The sequence below is a fragment of the Elgaria multicarinata genome, chromosome 9, assembly GCF_023053635.1.
Source record: "Elgaria multicarinata webbii isolate HBS135686 ecotype San Diego chromosome 9, rElgMul1.1.pri, whole genome shotgun sequence".
Taxonomy (NCBI): Eukaryota; Metazoa; Chordata; class Lepidosauria; order Squamata; family Anguidae; genus Elgaria; species Elgaria multicarinata.
This window is the reverse complement of record NC_086179.1, coordinates 87,148,139-87,161,010: the sequence shown is the minus strand read 5'-3', so window position 1 is coordinate 87,161,010 and position 12,872 is coordinate 87,148,139. Positions and strand designations below refer to the sequence as shown.

The window sequence follows — 12,872 nt, the reverse complement described above, 5'->3', positions numbered from 1 at the left end:
AGCAGGACAGTAGTGGGTCTCAGCAAGAACAAAATGTGCACCCTAAAGCATAGTCCCAAATCCTCTGCAACGTTCAGGTGTTTTATACCAGATGCTTTAGCGTTCTTCAATAGACAAGTTGTTCTAGAAAGAATTCCCTGAATGCTTGAAAGCCACTACTTTTGTGCAGCTTTCCACAACTTGACACCCTTCAGGTGTGTTGGACTACAACTCCTAGCACCCCCAGCCAGCAAGTCTGGCTGGGGATGCTGGAGTTGCAGCCCAACACATGTGCAGGGCACCAGGTTGGAGAAGGCTGTCTTTAGCATTTTCTCTTTCTGGTTAGACGAACTCCCTTAGATGTATAGTTCGTGTCTTTAGTTTAGCTTTTATTGGAAAGTTTTTGAAAAGTGGCACTGTTCTAAATAGCGCTTTACAACAAAATAAACCAGCATTTCACAACAAAAGAGGTCTCAAAGAATGTTATGTATGTGGCTGGAGGGCTCACTGAAAACTTAACAAAATCTACAGCTCCCCTTTAAAATATCTAGCAATTCATCCTTCTTACTCTTTACCACTCTTCATAAAGATTGACAAAAATAAAACGTGCTTGTGTGTCCTGTCCAGTGATATGAATTCACTTCTACTGCTCAGGCTTAGAAGAATTCCTATCAGTAGTGTTTGCACATGCTAGAAAGGATGCCCAAAAGTTCATGAATTTGGTTTTTGTGTAATTCCCTTGCTGTTTGGAGTGGTGACATCCTATTTTTATGCTTCTTTTCACAGTTACATGAGCATTGTAGAATCTCTTCCTACATATGGAGTCCATTATTATGCAGTCAAGGTATGTACCAACTGGAAAAGGGTTATTCGATTAAATGAATTGGCTGATCATGAACAATTGCAACTAAAATAAATTCTGTTAATTAACACTGCTGTGTAATAAAAGTTCTATTTTGTCTCCTGTGTTAAGATAAATAATAGCTTTAATAATTTAATCATTTCCGGTATATAATGGGACAGTGCAATTCATTGTAAATTGAAAGAGTTTAACCAATTTGGACCAAGGCTTTAGTGGTCTTAGGTATTGGGATTGCAACTTGAAATAATTGATTTACAGCACTGTTCACTGGGATAATGCAATTGTCTGAAGAAACCTGGTTTTTAGATGTTTCTGATTTACAAATATATTTCGCAGTTACAATTAATATTTGGACTGTCATTTATTGTTTGGTTTACTGTGCATTGAAAATATCAGGTCATTCACATAGCATATTAAAGTGATTGTGTATTAATACATCAGAGCCAGAAATAGTAGCCACATTCAAGTACAAAAGAGGACCGATTCCCTCATTTATTGTATATAGTTTAATTTAATGTGAACAGTCCAGTCTGCCCCGTTATTTGCTATTTTTAATATACATTCTCCAGCAAATTGATGAACTGCAAATCCATTTTGCTAAGCGCACCTGTTTAATCATACCACAAAAAATGGCTTACATGAAATACTCTCCAGTTTTCTGTGAAATAGTTTTATTATGTAGTCATTTCAGTCCCCCTTAACTGATAGATGTAAGCGCTTGATAACAATCAAGTCTCATTAGTGCTGTATTTCATAGATTCATGTAGGATTCTTCCCCTTCAATCGATTCAGCTGGGATACCCATTTTCATCTCTAACTCCTCTTTCCTGAACTCAAGGCAACGTTTATATACACAATAACTTCCAAGGAGAGAGGGAAAGTCATTGTAGAGTATAGCTTCCAGTGGGGAAATTCTTAGAAATGAGATATTGGTTGCTTCTACATTAGGGCCTTTTAGCCCTGCTCACAATCAGCTGGAAGCTGAATTAAGTGCTGTGTTATCCAGCAATGGGCATCCCGTTCTATAATGTTTACTCAGAATTGCATCCTGTTCAAAAAAGGTGTCCTGCAGCATTAGTTACTAACTTTCTCCTTGCAACTTTAGTGTGGTCAGCACCTTAATTGCACCTTAATTATTCAGTTCTTGTTCCTCACTTGGGGGGGTGGGGGTGGGGGCAGTTAATTGTGGATTTCCTTTCATTTTTTCTTTAAATTTGTTTATTGTAAATCTCTCTCTCTCTCTCTCTCTCTCACACACACACACACACACACACACACACACACACACATGCACACAGAGAGAGACAGAGACAGAAACGGAGAAATTAAGGTGGAATAAATAGTCTCTTCATCAGTAATGCTGCTGCCACACTAAACAGGAAGCAATAAAAGGAGCAGAAGTTGCAAGGAAGAAGCTACGGAAGCCCTTTAAATCAGAGATGAGGAACCTCTGGCCCACAGACTTAATCCAGCCCACAAAAGTTTCCCTCCCAAGCCAATTCTCCTGGAGTCTGGCAAGACTTGGCGAAGCAGAGAGGTATCCCTGCTATTATCTCCAGTCAGTAATTGTAACTGTGGGGATTTCGCCTTACATAGCATGCTGCTTCCCCTCCCAATTAGCACTTTAAGTGCTTCCTCACCTAAGGCACTGGATGAAGGAATGTTCTTCCACCTGGTATCTCGGCCAGGGAGACTTTGGTATACCCAGATTTTCCATGGCTGGGGAATGCCGGTGCACACCAAAGCCCAGAATGAGAAACTTCATACAGAGAGAGGCAGGAGAGACCACTTAGTGCCGTTCTGTGCAAGAAAAATCCTCGCTGCAGACAGAGGAGGAATGGATCTCCTGCCTCTCTCTGCATATAGAAAAGGATGATCAGGGGGCCAGGAGGGAAAGGGACGTCAGGAAGGGGGTTCTACCCGCTGCCATCATCCCTGGGGAGTAAGCCAGAATGCAATCCAGGCCACCGGGCTAAGCAGTTCCCCATCTTTGCCTTGGAAAGCGCAGAGCAGTCCTGAAAAGCCTTACCAGTCTACGACGTTTAGGCGGACGCTGCAATTCTATTTCTTCTTTCTTTTAAAAAATGTAGCCACAAATCAAGACTTGAAACAGACAGGAGGACAACACAGACATTGTTGGTTGGCAGTGACGTTGGGTGCTTCCAGACGAGGCTTTTATTGTGCACTTATTCTGCCTCATCCACCGAATTTTATGGGGCGTCCAAACAATGTAATCTTCTATTAGTAACTATTTCCCCATTCCTTCCTCCACCCTTTTTCTTACCACAGAAAATCTATTAAGGAGTAAGAGACGGAATAACTGCACAATGTCTTTTGATTGGTAGTGCTAGGAGCCCTCTGTCTGGAACCATCCACCATCTGGATTTTCTGTAACAAGTAATGCAATTCCAGACTGAACTGCCAGTATGGAAGCAACCTCTGTTAAGGTCTGCTTCAGCAGCCAAAGATATTGTTCTCCTGACTTTCCAAATACACCGAACATATTTAAAATTTTAAAAGGAGGGCAGGGAATTATAACTTCCTTTACCTCTATTTTATATTATCTTGCTAACCCCAGTTCAGAATAATATTGCCTCTGATTTGTGTTCCCCCCCCCCCCCCATCTTAGGACAAGCAGGGAATTCCTTGGTGGTTAGGACTTAGTTACAAGGGGATTTTTCAGTATGACTACCATGACAAAGTGAAACCAAGAAAGGTAAGCACATTCTGTAACCTGAGGCATCATGTGTTGCATGTTGATTGAATGATCGGCAGAGCCATTTGTATTGCTAATTTATCAGAGGTAACAACAGAGATCTGAGAGCCTGAAGTAATCCTTAATTTATTGATGTGTGCTGCAGTGATTGTCCAGGAGGGTGGGGTGGGGACAGCGGAATGCAGCATTATTAGATGCCGGTGCTTAAGCGGTCCTCACATATTTTGGCCCATTTCTTTAAAGTTGTCAAAGCCAGCATAAGTTGCTAAGGAAGCGAGTTACACTCTAAGATTTATGCCCTACCCAGAAGAGTCCCATGCCTAACGTTAAAAGAAAGATCAAAAGTTGGGCAAAGCTTAATATACAAAAAAAGAAAAGGAAAAAAAAAAAAAGAAAAAAGAAAAAAAGGAAAAAAAAATAAGAAACCTTCAAATTATAAAAAAAAAAAGGAACTTTCAAATCATAATTTGGCATGCCTCTCCCTCCTGGAAAGGACAGCCCCTGGAGTTGAGCAAGAGGAGGAAGATAAAGACCCAGTCCCTTTGGATACAATACCAAATAAAGGAAAAATATGACTGAAGGAGGAGAAAGTGGTAGTAACCCTCCCTCATTGATGGAGATCAGGCCCATTATAGCTGAAAATAACATTGTTATATTTTAAAAAAATGGATCAGCATATGAGTGAATTTAGACATTAATTGTGTATTTAGCGGATAAAAAGGTGGAAAATTCGGATAAGATCAAAAAGATATAGGCTAAAGCGGACTTGGACCAGAAGGAATAAGAGGCTATTGAGAAATCAACTAATATACAATTTAAAGAATGGGTACTGTGATCGATTGCCTCGGAAGATTAATCTAGTAGATCTACTTTTTGAATAAAGCAGCTAAAGGAGTCGCAGGGAGAAGATCTTAGAGAAATCATCGTGAACTGGTTCAAGGAGCTGATGCCTGATATATTAATAGACGGATTGGATCCGGATCGAGTCCATCGTGTGGGGGGGCAAAACCACAAAGGGGCAAGAGACATTTTGGTGAAATTTGGTAATTATTATAAAAAAGAGCAAATTATGAAAGAATTGAGATTTAAGAATCAGATATAATATAAAGGCAAACCAGTGTAAATTTACAATGATCTTTCTCAACGTACATTAAATTGGAGACGTAGTCTTAAACTAATAATGAAAACATTAATGAAGAATGAAATTCCTTATGCATGGGGTTACCCGGTTTTTTTAAGATTTACATATGGGAGGAGGGAACACAGAGTAACCTCATTGGATCTAGGTAAAGATTTGCTGAAGAGGCTGGGTCTGGATGGGGAAGCAGATGGGGCTGGAGTGGGTGGGGGAGGGAATGAGGCTGGGACATCTGGAGAGTAAGAGAATTGTTAATTATGTTTGGAGATAATTGCAAATAAATATGTTAATATAGAAACCTGCCGGCCAGGCACAGCACTGCCTCCCCCCTCCCCCTTTAAAGTAGATGGCTGGAGTACTAGACTCACGGGGATATGGGGGGGGATTAGAGTGGGGGGGTGGGGAGGGGGGGAAGGTAGGGGAGGAGGGATTGGGGTAGGAGGGTGGGGGTTTTATGTATGGAGTTTGTGTTTTTATGTAAGCAAGTTTGAACTGCTGAGCACAAGGGATCGGAAGAGATTTCAAAAGGGTGATTATGGATAAAAAGATAAAGGTATCAACACTCAATGTTAAAGGTTTAGGGGCAGTCGTGAAAAGGAAGAGAATAGAACAAATGCTTAATAAAGAGGGATCAGATATTATAATGATCCAAGAGACACACCAAGGCTCCGAGAATTCGAATATGATAAAATTAAAGTGGCTAGCCTATTATGAAAAGTCATTAGGGACATCAAAAAAAAATGGAGTGGCCACTTTGATTTCAAAAAAAAGTGGGTTTACATTAGAAGAGGTAAAAAAGGATGATAAGGGTAGATATCTTATGTTAAAAGGTAAAATTGAGGGAAAGGTCTATACTTTGATTAATGTTTATGCCCCAAATGAGAGGCATAGAGAGTTTTTTATAAAGTTGTTTAAAGAAATAGAAGAATTTAAGGAGGGGTATGTTATATTAGCTGGGGATTTTAATATGGTTATGGATAATAAAAGAGACAGGTCAAATCCCACTAATGTTGAAAAGAGAAATAATATGACTATATTGAATAAATTAGTAAAAGAAAATGATTATTTAGATTCGTGGCGCTTACTTAACGGGAATAGGCCTGGATTCTCATATTTTTCCCCAGTTCATCATACATACTCCAGGATAGATCATATATTTGTTTCAAAAGACTTTGCAACGAGGATTTGTAAAATGGAAATGGGGGTAATAAAAGTAACTGATCATGCCTTGTTAAGTTTAGAATTTACAGTTAAGAAAGATTATAAAGAGGCATATAGATGGAAGTTGAACACAAAGATATTGAAATACAATAAAATAGTAGATAAAATTCGGAAGGAACTGTCGGAGTCATGGGAAATTAATGAAAAAGGAGGAACAGCTGGGTCAGTCATTTGGGACACCATGAAGGCTGTAGCAAGAGGAATCTGTATTAGAGAAACATGTAGTTTAAAAAGACAACAACGTGCAGAACAGGAAAAGTTAGAGATAGAAATTAAAAACTTGGAGGAAAGATATTGGCGAAGTAAAGATAAATATAAATTAGTGGAAATACAAGCTAAGAAGAAACAATTAGAAAATTTAAATATAGAAGAGATTCAAAAGAATTTAATGTATATGAAAAGGGAATATTTTGAAAACAGTGATAAGAACTCGAGGTTGCTTGCCAAGCTCACACAAAAAGAAAAAGGGAGGAATGGGATAGAAACGTTGAAAGATAGCCGAGGGAATTATTGTCATGCAATGAAAGCTAAAATAAAAAATTTTCAGGAATTTTATCAGGAATTGTACAAGGGTAAAGAAATTCAACAAGAAAAGGTGGAGGAGTATATTGGAAGGTTTATAAAGAAGGAAATAAAATCAGAATATAAGGAGTTAATGGAGTCAGTAATAACTCAAAGAGAAGTTGAAGAGGTTATTGATAAGTTAAAAGTGGGTAAATCACCAGGAGCAGATGGTTTGGGTCCAGAATATTATAAGGTCTTCAAAGATTGTTTAGTTCCAAAATTAATGGAACTTTATAATAGGATATTATCAGGAGAGAAGATACCTGAATCATGGGAACATTCAGTGATAATTCTGATCCCAAAACCAGATAAAGATTTGACTAATCCCGATTCTTATAGACCTATTTCTTTAATAAATCAGGATGCTAAAATTTTTACATCTATTATGGCCAAACGATTAAATAAATTCTTGGCAGAATATATAGGAGCAGATCAATGTGGGTTTGTGGTAGGAAGACATATGCATAATTTAGTGGGTAGAGTTTTAAATGTAATAAATGTAATAAAAAAAGCAAATATTAAGGCAGGTATTATGGCATTAGATATTTTTAAAGCTTTTGATTGTGTGAGCTGGCAGGCACTAAAGAGTATTATAGATAAATTGGGATTTGGAAATAAATTTAAAAATGTAATAGAACAGCTATATTCCCAAAATACGGCGGTAGTGGTGGTAAATGATGGACTTACTGAAAAGATACGACTAGCCAGAGGAACAAGACAAGGATGTCCGCTCTCGCCGGTCCTTTTTGTAATGGTTATGGAAGTTTTGGCGAAGGCACTAAGGGAGGATAAAGAATTAGAAGGAATTGGAGAGGTAAGGGAAATAAAGCTAAACATGTTTGCGGATGATACTTTATTGACCATTAAGAATCCATTAAGAAAATTAGAAAGAATTAAATATCAGTTGAGGGAATTTGAGGAAATTACAGGGTTAAAAATAAATTGGTCTAAATCAGAGATGATGTTGTTTAACTATACTAAGAGGGAAGAAAAGGATTGGGAATTTAAGGGAATGGAATTGAAAGTTAAGAACGAGATTAAATATTTGGGAATTAAAATTACAAAAAATCTAGAGAATTTAGAAAGGGAAAATTTAACGAGGTTAAAGAAGGAGGTACTAGAGAAATTGGAAAAATATAAAAGATTAAATTTATCTTGGTTTGGGAGAATAGCTTTGATAAAAATGAAGATATTAGCTAAAATTAATTTTGTATTTAGGATGTTACCTATAAAAATATCAGAAACCGAGATAAAAAGTTGGCAAAATATTATTAATAAATATTGTAATGGAGAAAAGAGAGCAAGAGTGAATAAAAATAATTGGTACCTAAGCCAAAAAAAGGGGGGAATGGGTCTCCCAAACATAAAATTATACTACGTAGCAAATAGATTAAGACATGTTGTAGAAGCAATTATGGGAGTAGGAGATTTATATTGGATGGAAGAAAAAATTATAAGTAAGGTAGAGATGAATCTGGAGAATGTTTTTTTTAAAGATGGAGGAAGAAAGTGGGTTGGAAGTATAGATAATCCACTCCTGAGGACTCAATGGGAAATTTGGAGTAAATTTAAAGGGAAGCTGCTTCCGAGCAACTCTCCCTTAGCACCGATAATAATGTTAAAGAATTTCCCAGAGGATCTAAAGGGTAGATTATGTAAAATATTAAAAGAGAAAAATAAAATAAAATTAAAGGATTGGGTAAGAGATATTAAAACAAGAGAAGATATGGAAAATTTGTTAAAGGAGAAGAAGCTATCTTGGCTAGAATATGGTCAATTAGAGCAATGGAATAAAAAGTGGATTAAAGATAATAGAATGTGCAGAAAGATGACGAGGTTTGAAGAATTAGTAGTAAGTAAGGAGAAAGGAAAAGGAAGTAGTATAGTTTCAAAAGGATTAATGAGTGAAATATATAAAATATTGTTAGAGAAGGAGTTTAGAGAGAATACAGAGAAAATGATTTGGGAATCAGATTTGAAGATACAAATAGGGCGACAGAGCTGGGAGGGACTATGGAAACAGAGAGTGTTGAGAAGTTTATCAGTAAGAATAAAGGAGAATTATTTTAAAATTTTATGGAGGTGGTACCTAACCCCGGTTAGATTGAATAAGATAAGTGATCAACATTCAGCAAATTGTTGGAGAGGATGTGGGGAAAAAGGAACGTATTTACATATGTGGTGGCAATGCAAATATGTACAAAGATTATGGAAGATGGTGTTTTCAGAAATTGAAGAAATAGTGGGAATGAAAATAGAACAAACACCAAAAATAGCATTGCTGTCACTATTTGAAGATATAAAGTGTGGAAAAGGAACTATAGAGCTGATATCGAGTTTGTTGGTTGCAGCACGATTGATGATAGCTAGGAACTGGAAGATCCAAGGGGAATATTCTATTGAGGAATGGTATAAAGTAGTATGGGACATAGCCATTAATGATAAACTGACATGTAATATTAAGTGGAGAAAAGGCGTAACTAAAATAAATGAGTTCGAAGGAATCTGGAAACAGTTCCTAGTGTTCGTGTTTACTAAGGGAAGTGGGAAACCACCAGCAGAAGAAATGATTAGATTTTGGACTCAAGAATGATCCCGAGGTGGGGGGTGCACATTTATGTTAAGAATGAAGATGTTGTAGTGTGATAAGGCATATGTAATAGTTTTTGATATTTGTACTCAACAATTATTCAATATGTATGCAGCAGATATTTGATGTATTTTTTTTTCTTATTGTGTTAGTTTCAGTTATATTTTGGAAATGTTTATCTATGTTTATATAGTGTTGAAAATGAATAAAAAATATTAAAAAAAAAAAATAAAGTTGTCAAAGATAGAGACAAAGGGTTTGATTTAGAGACCAGTGCTTAATGTATTAGTGTCTTATTATGGGTTTGTAATCAGTTTTAATTAAGACATCACAGGGGAAAGATGGGGTTGTACCCATTGCCAATTTTCTTGTTGAAAGTAGGGGAGTTGTTGGTATTAGCACCATTTGAAAATGTTTGGGCATTTGAATGCATGAATAATATCTCCTGGGTGTTAGCACTTATATATAATTATGGTCACCGCCATGTTGGGAGCAGTCTTCAATATGGTTTTGTGTCTGGACCCGTTTTCCAGAAAGCAGCGCTGTCTTTGAATGTACATGCTCAATTGTGCATGCTCACAAGAGACCAGCAGCCTCTGGCATGGTTTGATTGAGATAAGTGGTCTGCAATTCCCTCCTCAGTATGATGTTCTCATGCTACTCCTTCCTCTCCATGTCATCTCCATGAAACTTCTCACCCTTGCTCAAAGGAGCCTTTCCCCAAACTAAGAACCAAGGAGACACTGCATGCAAGGTATCTTACGGTGTCATCCTGGACTATTCCAAATGATGGATTAGAGGAGAAAGAAAGGAACGTTACACTTTTATAACCCTTCCTTATTTGAGCAAAGGTAGTGGCTGTTGGCAGTGGCCATCAGCCTTTGGAAACTAGCCACTGGGCACCAGGAGAGGAGGATTCTTCTGAGTCCTAGGGGGAATAAATGGATGTTTAGGAGCATTGCAACCAGAGCTGACCTGTTAGGATAAGTAGACGGCTGCCTGATGCGAAAGAATTCAAGAAGAGCAGGGCTTCTCTGGAAAATGGTCAAAGGGAAGGACCAAGTTGTCTACACCCAAAAAATCACAGGAAAGTAAGGTCTGGGGCTGAGGGAAGATGTGTCCCTTCCTATCCCAGTTTTCCCAGATGCAGGGTTCCATTTGCCTATACAGCATGGAGAAGGATCTGCAGTCAGGAAAGGAGGAAGCACCTCCCACTGCACCCAGCCTGCGTCACATAAACCAAGAAATGAGGCAGCGCAATGCATTTTTTTGACTATTAGAGTACCAGTGCAGTTTCAGTTGACCCTGATTGCCCCTATAGCCAAGAAGGTCTAATATCTCCGGTTGGTTGGTTGGTGCCCCTCTTGGATTTTCACAATCATTCAGTATGTCTTTTGAAAGCTTGAATTAAATACCCCTGAGCCTCCTTTGAAAAATGATTTACAAAAGTGTGTGTGTGTGTGTGTGTGTGTGATAAAAATCTGGTTTGTATACTACTCCTTCATCGTGAATTTTGGAAATCCCAGCAACGTATTTCAATATTTTAGCAACATATTTCCATTTTAGGGTGGCTTCCAGGATAGAGAATGCAGAGCAGGCATTAGCAGAATGCTGATTGGCACTTTAGTGTAGGGAAATGTTGTCACTGTGGGTGCAAAATATTTTTGCTGTTGTTGCAGTTGTCCGGTCAAATTACTCTGTATGTATGGAAGCATGCGGCAGATAGATTGATCTCAGTACATGGGGAAGCAGCTTTGTAGCTACCCATGTGGCATTTTTGTGGCTGTAAACTGGCATGTTTGTAATGGCAAAGGCAGTATTTCCTGGCATGATGACATAACTTATACTCCAAGGATGATACGTTGCAAAACCTATTTCTGACTTTTGACCTTTCCCCTAGATTTTTTTTTTTGCAATGGATTTATTAAGCCAAGTTAAAATCCTTTTGGATTCCACATAGTTATTTATCAATCATAAGTGTATCTCCACCCTTCCCCCAAGGAGCCATACATAGGGTTATCGAGTATTGTCCTCAAAAACAACACTGCAGAGTAATAGCGACTTGCCCACAGCCACCCAGGCCTTAGCTAGACCTAAGGTTTATCCCGGGATCATCCTGGGGTCATCCCTGTTCATGTAACTGACACACAGGGGATCCCAGGAGCAGGCAGGGACGACCCCGGGACAATCCCAGGATAAACCTTAGGTCTAGCTAAGGTCCCAGTGAGCTTCATGGTTCATCAGCTATTTGATCCCACTCCAAGTCAGTCATTCTGTCTACTGACTCTTCTGACCAATGGTAAGCAAATAGCATGGGCCAGATGTTATTTTCTTAGGCTACAAGCCTATAGGATTGTTGCCTGATGGGCAGAGGGCTCTGATGTTGGAGCCCTCCATCCATCCTAAGCCCTGCTGGCAAGACCATGCAGGGCAGGAGGAATGGCAGGGTTTATTTATTTATTTATCATCTAAGACAGATTCCAGAGCAGTGAACATAAGGGTAAAACATTTTAAAAGATAAAAACACCGCATTATATTTTTACAGCCTCACCATCTTCCTTTGCAACGGTTTTTGCTAGATGGATCTCTGAACCCATGTAGCTGCCACATGCTGCCCTGGGGTGGGGCTTGAGAAGCCTTTGGATCGGGTAGATCCTGGGCCTGGTTCCAACCTTGAATCCCAGGAACCAAAAAATCCTATGTTCCCCAGACGCTGTCTAGCATGCATAGAATTGCAACTTAAAATTTGCTAGTGTACAAAGCCCTAAACTGGGGACCAGGATACCTGAGAGAGCGCCTTCTCCCTTACCAACCTGCCCGATCACTGTGTTGATTGGAGGGTATGCTCCTGGTGGATCTATGGCCCGACTGGAATCCACCAGCAGTAGAGAACTTCAGTTAAGTGGCCCCTTCTCTGTGGAACTCCCTGTCTCTGGAGGTCAGGCCAGCACCAACACTAGGCTGCTTCCGGCGCCTCCTGAAAACAACTGTATTTCAAGAAGCCTTCCCCAACTCACTAGCCACTTTTTTTTGTAGTCCTTTATTTTAAATTGAACAATTTTAATTTGCTTTTAAAATCTTCTTTCTTTTTACTGTTTATACCTGTGTTCACTGCTCTGGAATCGCTTAGATATTGAGCGGTATAGAAATATTGTAAATAAATAAATAAAATGTCTATGATTTTCCATGGAGCTTAAAAGAATTGCTATACCAAAGTCTTGCTTTGACATCTGGGCATCTTTCAACAACTTTGTTCAATTTGTATACTAGCAAAGATCTACCTCCTGCTTTCTGCATTTAGAGGAGGATGAAGCTATTGTAGAATATTCTTCCGTGATAGTAATGCAAAAGCATTGTAGGTAGGATGGGGCACACACATATCTTCATTTTTTTTCAATCTTCCTGATATAGCTTTTGCACATTGCTGGAACTGAAAATAATAGATAAATTACAGTGGAAAGAATATTCAAGTAGAAGATAAAGCAGAAAATTGTGGAAGAAAATCAGCCCAAACTGAGAAATGCATATTAAATGCATAACAATCCTTGCTTGTCTCAAAAAAATAGGTTGTCATGCTTTCCCATTGGGTCATCCTAGACAGTTTTCCATGCATATTGTATTTTCCACACTAAATAGCTGAGCCTTGTATCATACAATCCCATCAGCATCTAGTCAAAACCAACCTTTTATTAAAAGCAGTTTGGCCAGGACCCTGCAGAATTCTGGCTGCTTTATTTTTATTTTTTTAACGATAAGGGTTTGTGCAGATTGTGGGCTCACATTATAGAAATCCATTTAAATG

The 12,872-nt window shown here is 38.5% G+C and overlaps 1 protein-coding gene across 4 annotated transcripts in view; it reads left to right on the top strand.

Moving 5' to 3' along the window:
* The window catches only part of FRMD4A (FERM domain containing 4A), a 486,837-nt gene that overhangs the window by 403,037 nt on the left and 70,928 nt on the right, over window positions 1-12,872 (top strand). For all 4 annotated transcript variants that reach the window (XM_063134285.1, XM_063134286.1, XM_063134283.1 and 1 more), the window contains exons 10-11: window positions 766-823; window positions 3,471-3,557. In XM_063134285.1, coding sequence (XP_062990355.1) covers window positions 766-823; window positions 3,471-3,557 — 145 coding nt within the window. The remainder of the gene's footprint in view (window positions 1-765; window positions 824-3,470; window positions 3,558-12,872) is intronic.